Source organism: Geotrypetes seraphini, chromosome 14 (assembly GCF_902459505.1).
Source record: "Geotrypetes seraphini chromosome 14, aGeoSer1.1, whole genome shotgun sequence".
Classification (NCBI taxonomy): domain Eukaryota; kingdom Metazoa; phylum Chordata; class Amphibia; order Gymnophiona; family Dermophiidae; genus Geotrypetes; species Geotrypetes seraphini.
This window is the reverse complement of record NC_047097.1, coordinates 18,887,616-18,909,325: the sequence shown is the minus strand read 5'-3', so window position 1 is coordinate 18,909,325 and position 21,710 is coordinate 18,887,616. Positions and strand designations below refer to the sequence as shown.

Here is a 21,710-nt window from a genome sequence, read left to right as displayed (position 1 = left end):
TTATGGCGAAGAAGATGCGGGGCCGCTGTCATCTGCGTTCTCATCCCGGCCGGTTTTTGTCCCCTTTGTAGCATCCCTGGTTCGGCAGTCTGCGCTTTTAGCATGGATGACATTGAAAAGGTGTTCAAAGGAAGATTCAAAGAACAAAAGACTCCAGACTCTGTATGGACAGCTGTCCCTGAAGATAAAGTACCAGAGCCAAGGTAAAGTCTGAAGATTTCACTACAGATTCAATAATAGTGTACATTTAAACAGTCTAATAAAAAAACCGTCATGTTTAAATCTGTCATTCAATTGAAGAAAACAATGTTTGTACAATATTACCATTGATTGAACACGTTTCTGAGCTCTTGTCTTCTTATATGATGTCTGTATGTTTCTCTTTTTAAATGTCCTTTTTATTGGATTAGATTTATTGATTTGTGCATACTTTAATATATCAGCTTATTAGGTAATGTTCTCCCTGCAGCACACTGGTAGTAGATAGGTTTCTGCTGTTGAACAGTGCTACATTATATGAATAAGAGTGGTTCATTTAATGGAGCTTGCAAAAAAAAAAAAAAAAAAACATGACAAAATTTAATTTTACCCTGATGGTGAAATGGTGTGGAGGCTGTATTAGTCCATTCTTCAAGGTAATATGTAGATATAAAACAAAAACATAAAGGGGGGAAAAAAAATGCCTTTTTTATTGCTTTGACTTAATATAGTTTATGATTGGCTTTCGAAGGTAGCCCCTTCGTCCTCAGATCATAAATAAGCAAATGTTGGCAAAATCATTATATATAAGGAAAGCATGAAAGCATTTCAGTGGTCGATGGAGACAAAGAGGTGACAAAGCTGGTGAATTTCTTTGTAGTGGGAAAGAAAGCCAAGGTCTTTGCTAAGTAGGAGACAGAGAGGTGACAAAGCAGTTTCAGTTTCTTTGTAGTGGAAGTGAAAACCAAGGTCCTTGTTGAATCCTGTTGGGTGGGTATCAAAATATTTTATCATTTTGATTTCGAAAGTCTTACGTTCTTGGATTGTCTTAACTTTTCCTTTTAGTATTCTCACCATAAAATCACTGAGGAGTGGTCAGTTGTTCCTGATAAAATACTGACCAACTTGTGATGTTTTTGAAAGTTCTCAACTGGAAGTGAATTTAAACAACACGTTGTTCCTTCGAAACACACGTATCTGACTCTTGAGCTAAAATGCTGAAAACAAAACCGATGCCTTGCTTCGTTTCAGACCCGGATGCTGCGCAAGACATGGTCTGGCAGAAGCATACAAAACGTCAACTGAATTTCCCGACGAAACCCTCGCCTTCATCAAATCCCATCCTTTGATGGATTTTGCCGTTCCATCTGTTGCTGAGGAACCCTGGTTCACAAAGACACGGGTCAGGTAGGACATCCCAAAGATGCTCAATGCCTCTGTGCGCTTGATTGACCTGATTTCAACACTTTTTATGACTTTAAAATCAACAAATACAAATATGGGAGGACAGTGCTAGCAAGCATGAAAATAACAACACGTTCTTAAAGCAGAACCTTAGAAATGAGACTATAGATATACTGTATAATGCTATATATTCATAAGAAAATAAATCAAATTCCCTACAATAAATAACAACATTGATTTGTAATTTTATTTTGTTTATCCATTTAAACCAGTGGTCTCAAACTCGCGGCCCGGGGGCCACATGCAGCCCGCCAGGTACTATTTTGCGGCCCGCAGTCTGTACTAGTGCTGCCTTCTCTTTACAGTGTCCTCCGGCTTCCCCCCCTGGCCTCCCACTCTTACCTTCAGATAATTACCGCAGCCTGCAGAGAGGATTGCCGGTGCTGTAGCGATCGTTGCAGGCTGCCGTCGTCCTCAGCAGCACGTTCCCTCTGCCACGATCCTGCCCCTGACGTCAGAGGAGGGTCAGGATCGCGGCAGAGGGAACATGCTGCGGAGGCCGATGGCAGCCTGTAAGGAACGCTACAGCACCGGTGATCGTCTCTGCAGGCTGCGGTAATTAGCTGAAACTAAGACCGGAAGGCCAGGGGGAAGATGGAGGACGCTGCAAAGAGAGGGGAGCATGCTGGCTTCGGGGAGGGGGGGCGAGAAGTTCATAAACTATAAAGAATTTTACCTCATGCAAAATTATTATTTCTTTAATAAGATATTAACTATTTTTTCTGCAGCCCTCCAAGTACCTACAAATCCAAAATGTGGCCCTGCAAAGGGTTTGAGTTTGAGACCACTGATTTAAACTGAATCAACTCCCTCCTTTCACCAATAGCATCACTGACGGCCACACTATCTACCACGGCAGTAATAAAGCAGTGTACAGCTGTGACAGTGTACACCCCCTCCCCACGTCTCCCCATGACCTCTGATCCCCCTTCCCCAATGTCAACTCCACCCCCATAAGCTGGATCCCTCCTCTAACCCTCCTCCCCAGAAGATATACCCCGATAAAACACCCGCACACTCTGATGCCCACAAGGCAGACCCCCAATCAGGCATCTGACCCTTCCCACATACACAAGGCAGACCCCAATGAGCATCCCATTTCTGTCCAAATTAGATCGTAAGCTCTTCTGAGCGGGGACCATTTATTGAATGTTAATTGTACAGCGCTACGTATGCCTTTCAGCGCTATAGAAATGATAAATAGTAGTAGTGGATCCAAAACTGTGCTCCTTAAAGAAACCCCACCCTTGGCATAAAACCCCTCCCCCTCCAAAGGACTAGCCTTATCCACCCTTGACCCCTCCCTCCCGGAACTAACCCAGAAGTTGACATTGGTGCAGCCAATGACCCCATTTAGAAAGATAACCCCAAAACTTTATCCCCATCTCTCTAATAAACTGCAATGTAGATATCGATGCATAAGGAGAATACTAGGGAAAAACTTAGCATATGTATATTTTTCCTTTTGGTGAAAAACGAACAATGAGCTTTGCTTTTGGTTTGTTTGGGCAGGTACAGGTTGACTGCAATTGCCGTGGACCATTCAGCAGGACCCTATCTAAACTACTCGGTCATATTTGTTGGCTCAGAAGCTGGAATAGTGCTTAAAATCTTGGCAAAGACCAATCCTTTTTCTCTGAATGACAGTGTATTATTGGAAGAGATTGAGACATATAATCACGCAAAGTATGTACTCACTTTACAAGAACACATGTCCAGAACAGCTAAGACAAAGAACGTTGGTTTATATATATTTTGTAACACCCTCACAAAGATGGTCATTATGTTAATCATTTCCCAATATAGACAGCAAAAACGGTACTGAATTGTATGTAATAAGATTGATCATTTCCACATCTGCAATATAGTAGAAAATATCTTAGCTCCATCTTTTATGAGGAGTGGTCTCCATTGTATAATGTAATGATATATAATAATGATCATTAAATAGAGAAGATTTAACGACAGATGCATGTTTTTGAAAGCACTGGACCTCTCCGAACCCTCCGTCTTTTTGGCAATGGAGAGCCCACCTTCCTGCGTTAGTTCTTTGGTAGGCATGTGAGGTGGGGGGCTCTCTTAAATGTCGCCAATGCTTTCTTCTCCTTTGGGACTCCTATTTTTGCTCCTTGTCTCCTAGGGGGTGCAGCCTTATACTCAATACCCTAGTTTAACTGTTGGTGTCCCTTAGTCTGTTCTGGATCATCACATCTCTCTGCTCTGAGGGGGGGGGGGGGGGGGGATTTTGTGGGGTCTGTTTTTGGTGGGGATGCCCTGCTCTACTGAGTGCCCTGGGGTCATCAGAGTCCAGACCCTGGTGTTTCCTTTTCCACCTAGGACTGGCTTGCCTGGTCCTTTTTTGGGGCTTTTCAGGCTCCCGTACACCCTGGAGCTGCCTTTGCATTCCCCTCCATATTGGGTTGGTAGGGGGTGGGGAGTGGGAAGGGGGGATGGCAGGAGTTCTGGGTTTTTGGGGTTAGTGGGCAGATGTAAATGACACATGTCTTTGTACTGATGTGCTTTGCTAAGCGGATCTCCCGCCTATGTTCACCGTCTTTTATATCCTGTAGTTTTCCTATGGTTCTGCCTGTTTTTCAGTCAATAAAAATTGTTTACAATCAAAAAGGGTATAGTCCCATTGAGTGTACAGATATAAGAATAGCCTTACTGGGTCAGACCAATAGTCCATCAAGCCCAGTAGCCAATTCTCAACGGTGGCCAGTCGAAGTCACTAGAACCTGGCAATAACCCAAATAGTACCAACATTCCATGCAACCGATCCAGGGCAAGCAGTGGCTTCTCCCATGCCTACCTCAATAACAAACTATGGACTTTTCCTCCAAGAATTTGTCCAAAACTTCAGCTTTTTTTTTTTTTTTTAAATTGTGAGCCTCTAGGGACAGAAAAATACCCGTTGTACATGAATATATGACACCTGCAAGCCTGAAGACTATTGCAGTGGTGTACATTCAGATATAGTTGGTATTTTTCCACTCCTTTGTTTTTCCCTTTCATAATTTGGACGTTGCAGCTTATAAAAGGGGTGATTGTTGCACTTGTCTAGGTCTCGCCGTGTCTGTGTGAAATGTCGGTTCTACCTACCCAGACGTGGCAAGACCCGGACAACTGCAACAATCATGACGCCAGCCGCGGAAGCCTAAGAGAACTTGTAAAAGGGATGCTCACTCTGGATGTTTCCAGCACATAGCCACAGTGGTGGAGGGAGGTTAGGAGATGCCCAGTGCAGTAGCACCATCCCACGCCTTCCTCTCCGCCCCACCCCCCACTCCTTCCATGCCACTTTCCGCTCCTTCCGCATCCCACATATCACACTTGCGCCCTCTCTTCCCACCTCCATATCTCTTTAAATCTTAGCCAATATGAGCAGCTTCTCCAGCCTGCTGATCGCTCCGGCGTTGGCTTTCCCTCTGATGTCCCTTCCCGGCCCTGCAATCCAGGCACCAGGCCGGCATGGGCAGCAGGCTAGAGTAGTTGCTTGCGCTGGTGAAGATTTAAAAAGGTACGGGGGGTGGGGAAGGGAGAGTGCAAGCATGGTGTGTGTGTGGGGGGGGGGCGGAAAGGTGCCAATGCCCCCAACAAGACAGCACCTGGGTTGTCCTCCCCCCCCTTTCTATACCACTGCAAAGCCATTCATATGTATTTTAGAACAGGCCGTATCAAAATACATATGAAATGGATGTCCATTTGTAATGCTGTGACTTGGATGTCCTTTCTAAAATGCCATTCTATACCATCAAACTTCTAATAAAGGGATTCTTAGTCCAGCCCTCGAGACACACCTAGCCAGTCAGGTTTTTAGGTTTATGCATGAGATAAATTAGCGTACAGTGGAGGTGATACATCTGCCTCATGCATATTCATTGTGGATTTCAAGAGAACCTGACTGGCTAGGTGTGTCTTGAGAGCTGGGGTTGAGAATCCCTTCTCTAATGAGACCGGACTATTTAAATAAATATTTATTTAAAAATTTATATAATGTATATTAACTATATGGTTTACAAAGATTGCAAAATAAACACAATTGCAGAACAGCACTCGTAAAAAAAGAAAAGATAAAAAACCCCTAACACAGGAAAGTGCTAACAAAGAAATAAGTTTTCATCATTTTCTTAAAATTCATCTTCCCAGCACAGTATCGCAAAATTCCAGGCAACACATTCCAAAGTTTGAAATTTATCAGCCTAGATTCAGGGGTGGGCAACTCTGGTCCTCGAGGGCTGGAATCCAGTCGGGTTTTCAGGATTTCCCCAATGAATATGCATTGAAAGCAGTGCATGCAAATAGATCTCATGCATATTCATTGGGGAAATCCTGGAAACCCGACTGGATTCCAGCCCTCGAGGACCAGAGTTGCCCACCCCTGAATCTAGGCTGATAAATTTCAAAAAAATCCTTGTAAAACAGTTCATAAAAGACCCAACCTAACCGTGTGTAGTGTTTTGCCTGCATCAGGGATAATAAAAATATTGAACCAAGGATTTAAGGGTGTGCATATTTAGATAGGGCACCTCATTTGGAAAACAGAAAATGGATGTCATCTCATATCTTCCCCCTATCTATTATAGCTCTTTGGATCATTTGTCAAAACCTGCTCTTCTTCCCTGCCAAGTTCTTCTTACTCATTTGGCTTGAAGGACTCTTTTCACTCTCTAATGGTTGTATTTTGGTCCATTTACTTCCTGATATCCCTCTTGCTAACTCAGGACAGAAGCGGAACTCTTTAAGAGATTGCTCTTTGGCAGTAGTTTTAGCTTTTAAAATGGTTTTTTTTTGTGCTTTGCTGCCAACTGCCCATTTCTCCAAATCTTTAGATCATGGCGCAGAAAGACCTTCAAATGCATTTTGATTTTCTTTCTTGCTGATCTAGCAGGGGCAGATTTTTCATGGTTTGTGTGCAGTCATTAGACAATTCATATATTTGTTGTACATCCTAGATTGTTCTATATGTTCTGCTTTGCTACATAGCTAAAACGTCAATCATTTCTTCAAAACAGGTGTATAGGAGATAGCGAAGAGGACAGAAGGGTGCTTGCCCTTCAGCTGGATCGAGATCACCATGCTTTGTTTGTGGCCTTCTCCAGCTGTGTTCTTAGGATTCCTCTCAGCCGCTGTGAGCGTTATGGATCATGTAAAAAGTATGTTTTGGTTTACACTCATATATGTTCCTGTGACCTGTACTCATGAGGGTAACGACTTTTGAAGGGGTAGCTGTGTTATTGTGATATAACAGAAATGACAGAGGCAGTTGAGACTCACCAATTTATTGTGGCAGGAACTTACGGGGACCAGAGTCCACCTGGTCTGACATATGATGCTTGACGAAATAGACTCTGATACTCAAAATCTCCTGCCTCAATAAATTGGTTGCTCTGTAGGCCATCACCTGCTTCTACCATCTTTCGTCAGGAAGTCTGGGCACACATTTGCTGGGCCCCAGATGTGAAAAGCACAGAAATGTCTAATCCCAGAGCAGTTCCAAATGTAGTGAACTGAGCGTTTGCTGTCTACAGTGGACAATTAGCCACATGTTTTGTCTTAACTGGTTACCTCAACCTCTTATAATGGATCGTAAAGTAAATCAGAACTAAAGTCATAAGAACATAAGAAATGCCTCTGCTGGGTCAGACCCGAGGTCCATCGTGCCCAGCAGTCCGCTCACGCGGTGGCCCAACAGGTCCAGGACCTGTGCAGTAATCTTCAATCGCATGGTGGTGAAGCTATCGCGGGATCCAGTGCGCACTGCAGCCCATGAACGGGCACAGTTTCTGAAGGGCTAGAGTCAGAAGTGTAGACGTCAAGAAAAAAATAGAAATGTTCCTGCTGAATAATAATAACAGTTTATAATATACAGCAGGACCATGAAGTTCTATGCGGTTTACAATGATTAATAGGATTAACAAAGTTAAGGGCTAGTGATAAACAGCTCTAGAGATCAGATATTGTGGACTAAGATTGTACAGGTCAGTTACCTAAATATTTCAGGAACAGATATGTTTTTAGGTGTTTCCTAAATTCCCCATAAGTAGTAGGCATACGCAGTTGTTCCAAGTCTTTACCCCTGAATGGTTTCTGCATTGTTTTAATCAACAGGTCGTGTATTGCTTCACGAGACCCGTATTGCGGCTGGATGAACCATGGATCATGCAGCAGAGTGATGCCTGGAATGTTGTAAGTACAAAATCTGGCTAATCAATTCCCCTTTGTAACATCAGCCATACATCAAATGAGTTGGTCTATGTTGTTAAGAGTTATAGCAGAGGGCTTCCCAAGAAAACTGAAGTATTCCCACATTGTGCAGGAAGTACTTTTGTGTCTACAATTTCTACATCTCTTGCCTGTACAATGAATAAACAAAGGATCGCTGGTCTTTTTTACCCTTGCATTATTATTCTGTTTCACATCTCGCTAAACAAATACTGTAATTCCCATTTCACACCGGATGCAAATGCATCATTTTCTTGCTCCACTAAGCTTTCTAATCAGGGTTTTTCTTTCCTTTCAATGCAGTGCAGGATATGAGCAAGATGTAGAAATTGGGAGCACGGCACATCTTGGAGACTGCCATGGTAAGGCGTTTAGTTGTTTATGCGCTGTCAAAAGCCCTGCAGCAGTAGACTTGGGCGACTCGCTCTGGTTTTTCTAAGTCCTTTGCTTTGTATCTACCCTCAGTTCACATGCAACCTGCGAGTTAAAACTGGTGTCAGGTCAAAAGCGCGCCGGGACAAAGGCGCGCCCAGACAATTGAGCGCAGCGCGCGCCGCTCTAAATTACTGTTTTTAGGGGCTCCGACGGAGGGGCGTGGGGGGGAACCCCCCCACTTTACTTAATAGACACCGCACCGCGTTGTGGGGGTGGTGTGGGGGGTTGTAACCCCCCACATTTTACTGAAAACTTCACTTTTTCCCTGTTTTTAGGGAAAAAGTTCAGTTTACAGTAAAATGTGGAGGGTTACAACCCCCCAAACCCCCCCATAACGCCGGCGCGATGTCTATTAAGTAAACTGGGGGGGTTCCCCAACAAAAACCCCCGTCGGAGCCCCTAAAAACTGTAATTTAGAGCGGCGCGCGCTTTTGTCTTTCGCGCCGTTGTCTATGAACCGTTAAAACTTGAACCTTAGGAAGCCGAGCTACTTGATTTCTGCATTGTTTCTCTGACAACTTGCAAAGTGATCTGACAATTCTCTTTTTTTATAATCTACAATATTTTTTTAAATTATTATTTTGAACTATTCAGAATTTCTAATCTTTTGCTTTCTTTCAGTTAACTTTTCACTGATTACTTGTTCCTTTAATTCTTTTAGACATTTTGCCTACTACAACTACACCAGATTACAAAATATTTGGCGATCCGACATCTGGTTAGTTTTTTTTCATTTTTTGAATTAATTCTCTTTTCTTTCCTTCAGTTCAGCATTTTCAGACCTTTTCTTTTTTTTTTTCTCTCTTATTTTGCACAGTTGGCAGTGTTTCATTTTTGCGCTTTGACTCATGTGCCCACTGGTAGAAGAGGCGACCAGCCCTCTCTTGCTCAGCACTCCACCTCTATGTGGCCGCATGTTAATAGTTCATCTTTTATTGAAGCACATCTTTTCTTGAAGAGCCTAATTAACATGTGACATCTTCACAGCACGATAGCCCCTCAAAGCTTCACTGTTTCCATTGCAAGTGCCCCCTCCCTTCCCCCGTTTATCATCTTCTGTAGATGGATGGCACAATCTCAACTTTTCTACTTTTGTGTAATGAAATTAACGTTTTTGGCAGTTTCTGAAATGTATTGTCATTTGTTTTCTGTTTCTGAAAATATTCCTTTTTAATACCACAATTTAATATGTATAGTAATTGTATGTGAATCATAATAGTCAGTTATTGCATTCTTTGTAAATTGATTTTGTCTTAGGAAAAAAAAAGGTATTTAGATTAATTTTAGTGCACCCAACACTTCTGTGCTGGGCAGCAAATGTTTTATAGCTGAGAACAGTGGCGTAGCAAGAGGGGAGGGTGGGGGGGTGGACAACCTGGGTGCCATCTTGGTGGGGGCGCTGGCACCTCTCCGCACCACCCCACCCCCAATGCCATGCTCGTTCTCTCCCTTCCCTGTCCCCAGTACCTCATTAAACCTTCACCAGTGCGAACAACTACTCTGACCTGCTCTTCATGTTGGCCTGGCTCCCTCTGAAGTCACTTCTGGGTCACGGGACCAGGAAGTGCCATCAGAGGGAAAACCAACGCCGGTGTGAGCAGCTGCTCATGCTAGCGAAGATATAAAGAGGTCCAGAGTTGGGAAGGGAGGGCACCGAAAGAGCGGTGGACAGAGAGGAGGGGACGGGGGCACCACCGCCACGGACGCCTCCTACCCTCGCTACGCCACTGGCCGAGAACTACCAGAAATAAGTGAAGAAAGCTCTGAATGAATGCACCTTAATAATCATCTGTTTGCCATCATAGACATGAAGTCATCCTCATCGTCAGTCACTGCAATGACAAGTGTCTCAGTAATGTCACCCAAAGTGATTGGTTCCTGGAAACCTAAAATGACTGGCTCTCGGAAATTTGTAGTTCAAGATGACCCAAACACTTCCGATTATACTGACCCAATAGCAGGTGTCCCAAAGGGTAAGGCCTTAAGAGGGAACAAATTAGGGCTGAATGGAAACCTGAACAACAGCTGATGCGGTCAACGCTTTCCGTCAAGAGCTGCCATTATCGTATCAGTAGCGCTTGCTCGACTTTTCTGAAATCGCTGCTAGGCTGTATTATAGGCTTCTGTGTTTGTCCTATTTCATATGGAAATGGAAGCATTCAATGCACTAGTCACATGTGAATATATTTCTGCATCAAATCAGTAAACTACTATTAGCTCATTTTGCTACTGTATTGTAATAACACATCATTTGCATGTAAATTTTATGTTATTTGAGGTATTATGAGTTATTATTATCCACTCAGTTCAGGTTTCCATTCAGCTATTATGGCAGTGCATATTTATTTTTTTGTTGCTTTCACTTTTGTTACATGTGTATTTTTTGATTTGAATATTTACCTCAGCATATTCTCGCTTGAGTTTTCTTCCTTCGCCCTGTTGCCTTTCTTTTCTGTTTTCTGCACAATGCCATTGAAACCGATAACCCTGAACATTTAACAGCTACAATGTTCAAAGGCCTTGCCTCTAACAAAAGCCAACGCTTTTAAAATCTAACTTTCACAGTTTCTTCACTTTAACAGATTCTGGGATTAGCTGGAAAGGCTGCATGCGCTGTAACACGTTCCATAGGGCTGTGCTGGACTAAATCTCTTTTGAGCTATAAAATGTCTGTGATTGCTTTCAGACTAAATAATCTTCAGTAATTAAGACCAAAGCTATATACTAACCCAATATTCTTCTTCTAGCTTCAGCATACAATGTTGAGGATTTCTGTGTGAGCCTCGTACTTAGTAGCCTGTTGTACATTTTGCTGTTAACGCCTAGTTAAAATTACCAGTTATCCAGAATAACCCGGACATGTCCTCTTTTTAGACAGACTTTCTAAAACCTATTAGTTTATCCAGGTTTTGGAAAGCCCCGCTGCGTCTGGAGGGCCTCTGAGCATACGCGGACGCTGTCTCACGCATCTGCGTATGCTCTGAGGCCCTCCAGACCCGGAGGGAAAGAAGAGGAGGCTGCGCGGGGGCGGGGCTGGGGGGCGAAATGGGACAGGGTTGAAGGCAGGGCCATGCATCTGGGATGTATTAGCAGTAAAACCTCTGTGGTAAAACATTTGTGGGCTATGCCTAGCTTGTGGAGGGGGGGAAAGCACAGAGAAAAAAGGCAAGGTAGATGTCTTTTTTTTTTTTTTTTTTTTGTAATTCTTTATTTAAACACAGATAGTGAACAAGAAAAACACACAGAACCCAATCTCTTAATACAACCCAGGGAAATTTTATTGGTATAGTCTCAACTAGGATTCTGGTTTCGGCAGAAAAAAAACTGCCTTTTTCAGGGGACACAACAACTGATAGGGTTATAGAGTAGTGTGTGGTTGTAATATCATAGAATAAAATATGAAACCTGATGGAACTGTAAAAGCAGTTTTGGATGAGCTAAAAAACAAAAGCATATTGTTGTCACTGTGAACGAATCGCAGATTCAAACGGGAAAAACTCGTGGGGAGAAACAGACATGACATTAATGCAGGTTACCATGCATTAACCCAGTGGCAGGTGATATGGAAGCAGTTTGCTCTACCTTTGAGAATAGAATCTCTTTCACAATAGATGTCTACTTGCCATTAATACACATTACCATGGCACACATTAGCGTACATTATCATGGCGCATATTAATGTCAGTGATACATTTCCCACCACGTTAGTGTATCTTTCTCACCGCCTTGCCTGCCTGAACATAAAATCCACTTAAAGGGGGGTAATATATTTTTTTTCCTGCATTATAGAAAACATATTCTTTATTTTAAAACAATTTGTAGTACACTTCTCCCTCCGGATTCGCGGGGAAAAGGGGCAGATTCTTATATATAAGACTTAGCTTATACCCACTCCCCTTTTACAAAACCTTAGCGCGTTTTTTAGTGTTGGCTTCGGCGCTCATGGAATTCCTATGGACATCAGAGCTGTGGCCGGCACTAAAAACCATGCTATGGTTTTGTAAAATTGGGGTGGGGGGGGGTTAATCATCTCTCATGCATTCACTCTGGGGGGCTCCTGTTTCGCATGCTTCGCCCATTGCTTTTTCAAGAGCAGCCCCATCATCAGATCCGCATAACCGCCATCTATCGTCCTCCCAAAGTGGTGGCGCTGAGATTTGCTGAAGATTTGGAAAATTGATATCGATACTTGAGCAATATTGATTGTTGTTATACAGAGTTTGAGTGGAGCGTGGACAATGCGAGAAAATATGCGTGTGGATTATAGAATGCTATAATTTACGTGCATTCTTGCAAGACTGAGGCATGATCATTTACTGCAACTATAGGACTGGCATAAGGACTTGCACCTTTAACTCAAAGAGGGCATTTTATAAAGAAAAGCAGGGACCTACTTTTTTTTTGTATAAAATAGATTTGAAATAGGCACTGGTTATAAAATTTCCCTTGAAGAGCGCAATTCTCTAAAGGGGCGTCTATTTTTAAGCACCAATGTAAATATTTGTGCCACCCATGATGCTTTGCCCACACTCTACCCATGTGAAGGCTCATTTTGCAAAGTACAGTGGAACCTCGGTTTGCGAGTAACCCGGTTTGCGAATGTTTTGCAAGACGAGCAAAGCACTCAGCAAACCAAGCATGTTCCGGTATACGAGCACCTCCCCCCCCACTCTAACCGGCATCACACCCCCCCCCCCCCGAACTGGCATCGCAACTCTCCCCCCCCACCGCGAGATCTCGTTCTCTCCGAGAGAACGAGAGCCAGAAGGTCTTGAGCATGCGCAGATGCTCAAGGCCCAGCCCAGGCAAGAGGCAGGAGCTCACATTCACCCTTACAACGAGCAGAAGGGGTAAGGACCGTGTTTGGGAGGAAGAGCAGGCTGATGCCGCTTTCAGCATGGGGGTGCTTTGCAGTTCTTGCGGGGGGCGTTCGCGGGGGGGGGGTTGCGATGCCGGTTCGGGGGGGTGTGATGCTGGTTAGAGCGGGGGGAGGGGGTGATGGAGCAGCGTCGGTAGCCTCGGGGGGGGGGGGGGGGGTTGGTGGAACGAATCAAAGCGAGTTTCCATTCATTCCTATGGGGAAACTCGCTTTCATATACGAGTAACTTGATTTACGAGCATGCTTCTGGAACGAATTATGCTCGTAAACCAAGGTTCCACTGTATATACATTCGGATATTGGTGCATATTTATAGAATATCACCTGGCTGGAATATGGGATAAACCATGGCAAAAAGTGGCCATGGGTCTTTCCCGCACACTAAGGTCATTTTTACTACAGTCTTAAAATGGCTGATTTTCTATTTATTTATTTTTTTAATTTTTATTAAAGGCCATGTGCTAATATTGGCATTAGTGTGTGGCTATTTTTAAAACTTACCATGTAAGCAGTAAGAACTCACATGGTATTCCCATTCTAGGTGAGTGTGTGGCGCGGTGGTTAAAGCTACAGCCTCAGCCCCCTGGGGTTGTGGGTTCAAACCCACGCTGCTCCTTGTGACCCTGGGCAAGTCACTTAATCCCCCCATTGTGCTAGGTAGATTGTGAGCCCGCCGAGACAGAAAGGGAAAATGCTTAAGTACCTGAATAAATTCATGTAAACCGTTCTGATCTCCCCTGGGAGAACGGTATAAATAAATAAATAAAAAATAAATAACAGCCTACAGTAATGTAGTTGTGCTTAGTGATTATCAGAGGAGTATCCACTCTACTCCCATGACCAGCCCCCCCCCCCCCCAAAAAAAAAAGAAATATTTTTTAGTACACAGTTAACGTGTGCGCATTTTCAGAGTTATCACAGGACACTGGAGTGCATCCCACAGCACTCTTATTTTTAGCTGGGTTAGGCGAACGTTAGTGCCTATCACAACTTAGTATAAAAGGACCCCATCATTATTTAAGAACATGTTTTCTTTCCAAAAATACTAGGACTAAGGAGCATGCAATGAAGCCATTAGGTAGTAGATTTAAAACAAACCGGAGAAAATATTTCTTCACACAACGTGTAATTAAACTCTGGAATTTGTTGCTGGAGAATGTGATGAAATCATTAGCTTAGCGGGGTTTAAAAATGGGTTGGGTTATTTGCTAAAAGAGAAGTCCATAGGCCATTATTGAGATGGCTTGGGGAAATCCACTGCTTATTCTTAGGATAAATAACATAAAATCTGTTGGGTTTTTTTCCAAATCTTTATTCATTTTAACATATACATCAAGTGTACATTAAAATATGAACACAACATATTACATTATCACTTGATAATTCCATAACAATATATAACTAAAAGATTTATATCCCACCCCCATCTCATATCTATACATGAATAATATAATTCCTATGTATATTAATCAATTAAATTATGCACATATATATTAAATTATCATAATCCACCCATTCCCCTTCCCCCCCCTTTCTTTCAATTATCATATAAGGAAAAAGAATAATAAATTAACATTAATCATTATGATAATTTATTATTGGCCTCCACACATCTTTAAATCTATACTACAGTGGTGCCTCACACAACGAACTTAATTCGTTCCAGGAGCAAGTTTGTTATGCGAAAAGTTCGTTATGTGAAACGCGTTAAGCGCAGTGACTAACGACTGCCTGCAGTGCCTGCGCGGAAGGATGCAATACATCGGCAGCGATCGTGGAAGCTCGGGCGACTTCGTTGTGTGAAACGAAGTTCGTTGTATGAATCATGAAATGAAGTTCGTTGTGTACAGCGTTCGCTGTGCGAGGCGTTCTTTATGCGAGGCACCACTGTACTTGGGATCTAGCTAAGGTACTTGAGACTTGGGTTGGCTACTGTTGGAAACAGGATACTGGGCTTGAAGGACCTTCAATCTTTCCCACTATGGCAAATCTTATGTTCTTATGTATCAATTTATACATATAGATGACTAGACTGCCAGCTTTTACGTGCATTCTTACGGCCTAAATCTGGGCAGTTTCTTATGGAAATACTACACACTTTAAAACATCCAATGAACACTTAGGAGGAAAGTCTATATATTATATCACCACGCATAGCACCCATCTGCACAGCTAACATATACAGTAAGTGCAGGCATTTATGCCAATGAAAACCAGGCCTAAATGCCTACGTCTAAGTTGTACATGGATCAGATGGATTTTTTAACAGTGTTTCTAGCTTTTAGGAACACCCATAACCCACTCATGCTCCTCCCATGGCCACGCCTCCTACACTAGAATTTACATAAACAATATTACAGGATATGCATAAAAAGTTGTACACATAAATTCTAATTAGTGCTTATTGATTGACAATTATCTGCGCTAATTGGTTTGTCAACCTATTAAGGAGTCCTTTTAAGGTGCGCTAACCAATTTATCATGCATTAAAGATTAGAGTGCGCCAAATGTTAAGGCATCCATTATATCCTATCTTAGCATTTAGCATGCGCTAAATTAATTAGCGCCTCCTTAATAAAAGGACCCCTAAGTTTCACGGTATATAGAATCCGGGATTAATGCATTTTAGTAGATAGGTCCCGAAATGTACATTTTCATTCAAGTATACAGCCTTCACTGGATATGCAGTTGGGTGTAAATTTAAGTTAAGTTATAGCAGTGACCTCAAGCTCAAACCCTTTGCAGGGCCACATTTTGGATTTGTAGGTACTTGGAGGGCCGCAGAAAAAAATAGTTAATGTCTTATTAAAGAAATGACAACTTTGCATGAGGTAAAACTCTTTATAGTTTATAAATCTTCCCCCCCCCCCCCCCCGAGGGCCTGCATGTTTCCCCCTTCTTTGCAGCGTCCTCCAGCTTCCCCCTGGCCTCCCGGTCTTAGTTTCAGCTAATTACCAGTGCTGTAGCATTCCTTGCAGGCTGCCATCGGCTTCCACAGCACGTTCCTCTGCTGCGGTCCCGCCCCTCCTCTGACGTCAGAGGAGGCAGGATCGCGGCAGAGGGAACGTGCTACTGAGGACGACGGCAGCCCGCGAGGATCACTACAGCACTGGCAATTATCTGAAGGTAAGAGCGGGAGGCCAGGGGGGGAAGCGGAGGACACTGCAAAGAGTGGGCAGCACTAGTACAGACTGCAGGCCGCAAAATAGCACCTGGCAGGCCGCAAGTTTGAGACCACTGAGTTATAGCATGAGTAATAAACTGCATGAAGAAAATATGAAACGTCCTTGAATATTAAAAGGCATTTTAATCACATTCATGCTGCCTGAATAAGATTGTAAAAATTAATAACTATTCCAGAGTATTAAGAGGACTGTTGTAATACGAAGCACACATTATGCAGCCTTATGCAATATTTGCATAATCCTGTCCTTTCTTTTGACACTAAATTACAAGTTAAGAAGAAAATGGAGCGACAAATCCTTTCCAAAGTTATTAATTGCTAATGGAACCTATGGGCGCCCTCTGACCCTAATTTTCAGCAGCAGTCCTTAATGGGAATAACAAATTAGCAGATATTTTTGTCTGGGAAGGGGGAAAACATTTGAAGACAATGTGAGCAAACAAGACATACAGTATAGAACTATAGCCAGTGCTTTCATTAAGGAGTGGGTGGTGCAGTGGTTGGAGCTGAGGTTGTGGGTTAAAAACCCCACACTGCGGCTTGTGACCCTGGGTAAGTCACTTAATCCCCCATTGCTCCAGGTTCATTAGGTAGAGTGCGAGCCCACTAGGACAGACACGGAAAATTGCTTGAGTACCTGAATGTAAACCACTTAAGCTATAAGTGGTATGGTAAATACTAAAAAAAATAACTATTTGCCATGTTTATTTTAATATCAAACTAAACTAACTAAACTAAACCTTGGGTTTATATACCGCACCATCTCCACTAATGCGGAGCTCGGCACGGTTTACAGGAAGAAAGATGAGAGAGGAACTACAGTGGAGAGATTAAAGAGTTAGGTGTAAAGGGGGAAGGTGAGAGGCCTAAGAGGGGGGAAGTGTTACAGTTTTGAGAATAGCCAGGTTTTTAGGTGTTTGCGGAAGAGTTGGAGGGAGCTTGAGGTTCGGAGAGGGGAGGTGAGGTTATTCCAGATCTCAGTGATTCTAAAGGGGAGGGATGACCCAAGTTTGCCTACATGGGAAATACCTTTTATGGAAGGGAAGGATAGTTTAAAAATTTGGGAGGATCTGGAGGAAGTAGGGGTTGGGGAGTTCCAGGATAGAGGGATAACGGCAGGAAGGATGCCATGTAGGATCTTGTAGGCCAGACATGCACATTTGAAGTGGATCCTGGGGATTACTGGGAGCCAATGGAGCTTAGACAGGAGTGGTGAGACGTGATCAAATTTGCTTTTCGCGAAAACAAGCTTAGCTGCGGCGTTCTGAATCCGCTGAAGTCTGTGGAGGCTTTTCTTGGTTAGGCTGAGGTAGATAGAATTGCAATAATCCAATCTGGAGAGGATGATGGATTGAGTGAAATGATAGGTAGCTAAGGGGGAAAGCTTCCATTAAGGGGTAGGTTATCAACTTGGGCTATTGTTAAGTTGGGTTACTTTACCCATCTTAAAGGTAGGAGAAGCCTAATGGTTAATGAGAACCTGGAGACCTGACTACGATTCCCACTGTAGCTCCTTGTGACTCTGGGCAAGGCACAAAATAAGGGGCTGAATCTTTAAACGGCACCTAAATCGGCCGGCAGCTAATAAATGGCGCCAGCTGTGTGCCAATCACACTTAGGCACTGTTTACAGAAACGTAGGCGCCTGAGATGTAGGCCAGGGTTTTAAAGGCCTACATTTTTTAGCAAATTATTGAGCCTATTAAGGGTATTTTGCCAGTTAACCCTTTATAGAATCAGCCCCTCAGTTCCTGCATATAATTTGTAAACCACTTTGATTGTAACCACAGAAAAGTAGGATGTCAATCCCATCCCCTTACTCTTAAGTTGTGCTGTTTTAGCACGGTCTCATTTTCTGCATTGAAATCCTTTGATAAAATAAGCCATCTTAATGGTAGCCCACACTGATAGCTCCCCCCTCAAGTGGGCTGTTTTACTGTTATATTAGTAACTAGGACTCATTGCATAAAAAGGGATCTGTGTAAAAAAAAAAAAAAAAAAACCCACAAACCATAGACCAGGGGTGGGAACTCCAGTCCTCGAGAGCCGTATTCCAGTCAGGTTTTCAGGATTTCCCCCAATGAATCTGCATGAGATCTATTTGCATGCACTGCTTTCAATGCATATTCATTGGGGAAATCCTGAAAACCCAACTGGAATACGGCTCTCGAGGACCGGAGTTCCCTACCCCTGCCATAGACCACTGTAACAATAACCCATGTTGATAAACTTGAGAGAAATTGTCATTATTTTTTTTGTTTTTACTTACATCATATACATTGATAAATGGTAGAATCCGTGTTCGAGATTAATCAAGTTTTTTGTAAGGTTCACTTTTCTTTAAATGACTGTTTATACACATTTAATGTGCAATGAAAGGTTTCTGTGCTCTAATGCATCGCAATGTGTTTTTATTCCAGGTGTGAGGTGGGAAGTGCAGTCAGGGGATTCCAACCAAATGGTGCACATGAATGTCTTAATCACCTGTGTCCTGGCTGCTTTTGTCCTGGGAGCCTTTATTGCAGGAGTTGCCGTTTATTGCTACAGAGATATCTTCATACGCAAATCTAGGAAAATACATAAGGATGCAGAGTCTGCTCAGTCCTGTACGGATTCAAGTGGAAGTTTTGCCAAATTGAATGGATTATTTGACAGCCCGGTTAAGGAGTATCAACAGAACATCGATTCACCCAAACTGTATACGAATTTATTGACAAATAGGAAAGACTTGCCCAGTGGTGATACTAAGTCTATGATGATGGATAGCCAAGGGCAACCACCAGAGCTGGCTGCACTCCCGACTCCTGAATCGACCCCGATACTTCATCAAAAGAGCCTGCATCCGATCAAAAATCAATGGGAGAAGGCACATAACAACATGAACGTTTCCAGAAAGGAACCGCATCTGAAAAGTCCGCAGTTTTATCCTTCCAGCCCCCCACCTCATTCTCCTTTAAGTCATGGACATATCCCTAGTGCCGTTGTTCTTCCCAATGCTACCCATGACTACAACACTTCTTTCTCAAATTCAAATGCACATAAAACAGATAAAAAAATTCCAAACATTGATCAGCCACTTGCAAAATCATCAACAAAAAGAGACCACAGACGATCTGTTGATTCTAGAAATACTTTAAACGACATTCTAAAACATTTGAGTGAAACAAGTAGCCCCAAAGCCATTCTGGGTGACATTCAAGTGACTCAGCAGAATGCTCACCAGACTTTAATGCTTGATACAATGGGAAACTTATCTGAAATCCCACCTAAAGTTCCAAACAGGGAGGCATCGCTCTATTCCCCTTCCTCTACTCTTCCAAGAAACAGTCCAACAAAAAGAGTGGATGTTCCTACAACACCAAGCATACCAATGACATCATTAGAAAGACAAAGGGGCTACCACAGAAATTCATCACAAAGGCATTCAATATCTGCCCTTCCTAAAAACGTAACTTCGCCAAATGGTGTTTTGTTATCAAGACAGCCTAGTATTAACCGAGGAGGATACTTGCCTCCAGCTTCAGGCACAAGGATGGACTATATGCAAGGAATACCCGTTACGGTCCATCCACAGCCTTCCTTATCCAGACAGAGCAGTTGTGCAGGTCATGGAACTCTTCCTCGTACAGGAATTAAGAGGACACCATCTATAAAACCCGATGTGCCACCAAAGCCCTCATTTGTTCCTCAAAGTACTTCAGTCAGACAACCAAGCAAATACAGTTACTGAGTGGGCTGGTGACTTGTACAGGTTAAAACGATGTTGTAGGGGAAACATAAAACCAGACTCGTTGATGTAATTAAAGAGAACAAAACAAAGTGGCCAAAGAAACTGTCATTACTTCAGCGACCTCTTGTCTTGCAAGGCATACAGTGAAGTTCACAATATAAACAAAGAAAAAATGCTGGTCATTACATTTCTTTTGTTTGAAGCTAAGGAGACATGTAGCAAATGGGGCTACTTTACCACTATATATAAATAGCTGATACAGGATGCCGATTAATCTGTAAGCAAATACTTGAAAATGGGTTTCATTTTAGACTGCCATTGTGCGTAGTCTTCCCATTAAATGTGAACATTTTAATATGTATGCATTCACTTTGCCTCTTGCACAAATGTCAAAAAATGGTAACGTCTCATTGTATTTCTGGGTTAACAGGCAATTTGCTGAAATTCAGTTTCTGGCCCAACTGTAGCATTTTTCACGTGTGGCATTTTGTGTGTGCCACAAATAAATTATGTGTGTGTGTGTGTGTATGTGTGTGTGTGTGGTATGCACGCTACACACCAAGATGCACTTAATAGATTCTTCTGCATCTTTACTGTTTGGGATTGTTTACAATGAGCACGACTGAACAAATGATTTAACTTAAATTCTTGCAATGGTTTACTGAGATCAGATCTGCTATAGAAATGGAGAAGTCTCTTCAAGTCTTCCAGATTACAACCCTGACTTAACTAGTAGCCCAGTTAGAGCATGCAGTGTTTCTAAAGCAACATTGCCCTAGAATTTATCCAACTTGCAATTCTCCTAGAAAACATTTTGAGGATTTGACTCTGCTTCCACAGTCCCTCAGACCCACATCATAACTGTACTACCACTGTGAATTCAAACTAAGAGCAGAAAGGAATCGTCAAATCAGTTAGGAAATGTCTTTGGTTAATTGTCGTCACATATACTATTCCCTACCCCTATGTTCAAATTTCTTCCATAAGCAAGGACAAATAACATACCTGGCAGAAATACATGTGTGTATGTATGTAGACTCAAAAGTAATGCAATCGATGTGTCTATGTTATGTCGTCAAAGAATGTTTTCTGAAGTCATGCAGGCAATGACGATACTCTGTAAATAGCCCGTGCGAGTTTCCCCGAATCTGTGCATTTTGTGCCTTATCCATGAGAATGAGAAAACATCCGATGATTTGTCAGTTGCTCTCAGCATAGCATATCCTATTCCCTGAGTGCCAGAAGTAAACGTCCAACAAGCAACGTCCAACAGTCGAAGCTCAAGAACAATCCACGGTACATAAAGGCAGCCTACGATCAAAGGAAAACTTCAGGGTTCAACCCCTTCCAATGATAAACATACCATGCCAGCTTTTTGAAGGCTCAGCACAAGTATAATGTGAAATCAAATGTGTTTCCTCGGGTGAAACGGCGCCTTCTAAAGTTAAATAAGCCACTTCTAAGGTTTTACGGTCTCTTCTCTCAACTGATGTTCAACACAGGCGGCCATCTTCACTCTGATACAACATATTACTACATTGTTTATTGAGCCTAATGTAGAACATAATAAAGGCAAATTTCCCTCTCTCTAAATTTTCAGCTGATGTTCTATAACAATGAAGATTTCCAGTACAAGGTGAACATGAAGGCCCAGAGCACCTTTGCAGAATGTAGATCAGCGCTCAAATTATTCTTTTGTAAGGATGGTTTTCTGTAAGGAGCGCTGTTTCCTCAGTCGACTAGACCCAAAGCTATGAACAAGATTTGTTTTTTCAAATATTCCTGTCTAGCAACTAAAACCACTACTGATTAATT

General features: G+C 42.6%; 1 protein-coding gene across 7 annotated transcripts in view; it reads left to right on the top strand.

The window, feature by feature from the left end:
* Positions 1-21,457, top strand: part of SEMA6D (semaphorin 6D) — a 598,448-nt gene extending 576,991 nt beyond the window's left edge. For 3 of the 7 annotated variants that reach the window (XM_033920097.1, XM_033920098.1, XM_033920099.1), the window contains 9 exons: positions 72-203; positions 1,231-1,386; positions 2,956-3,129; positions 6,459-6,599; positions 7,555-7,632; positions 7,972-8,030; positions 8,765-8,821; positions 9,909-10,076; positions 18,586-21,457. In XM_033920097.1, coding sequence (XP_033775988.1) covers positions 72-203; positions 1,231-1,386; positions 2,956-3,129; positions 6,459-6,599; positions 7,555-7,632; positions 7,972-8,030; positions 8,765-8,821; positions 9,909-10,076; positions 18,586-19,895 — 2,275 coding nt within the window. In that variant the 3' untranslated portion in view covers positions 19,896-21,457. Of the gene's footprint in view, positions 1-71; positions 204-1,230; positions 1,387-2,955; positions 3,130-6,458; positions 6,600-7,554; positions 7,633-7,971; positions 8,031-8,764; positions 8,822-8,920; positions 9,154-9,908; positions 10,077-18,585 lie in introns of those variants that run through there. The other 4 variants (XM_033920100.1, XM_033920101.1, XM_033920103.1 and 1 more) reach the window with 4 other exon arrangements.
* The last annotated feature ends 253 nt before the right edge of the window (positions 21,458-21,710 follow it).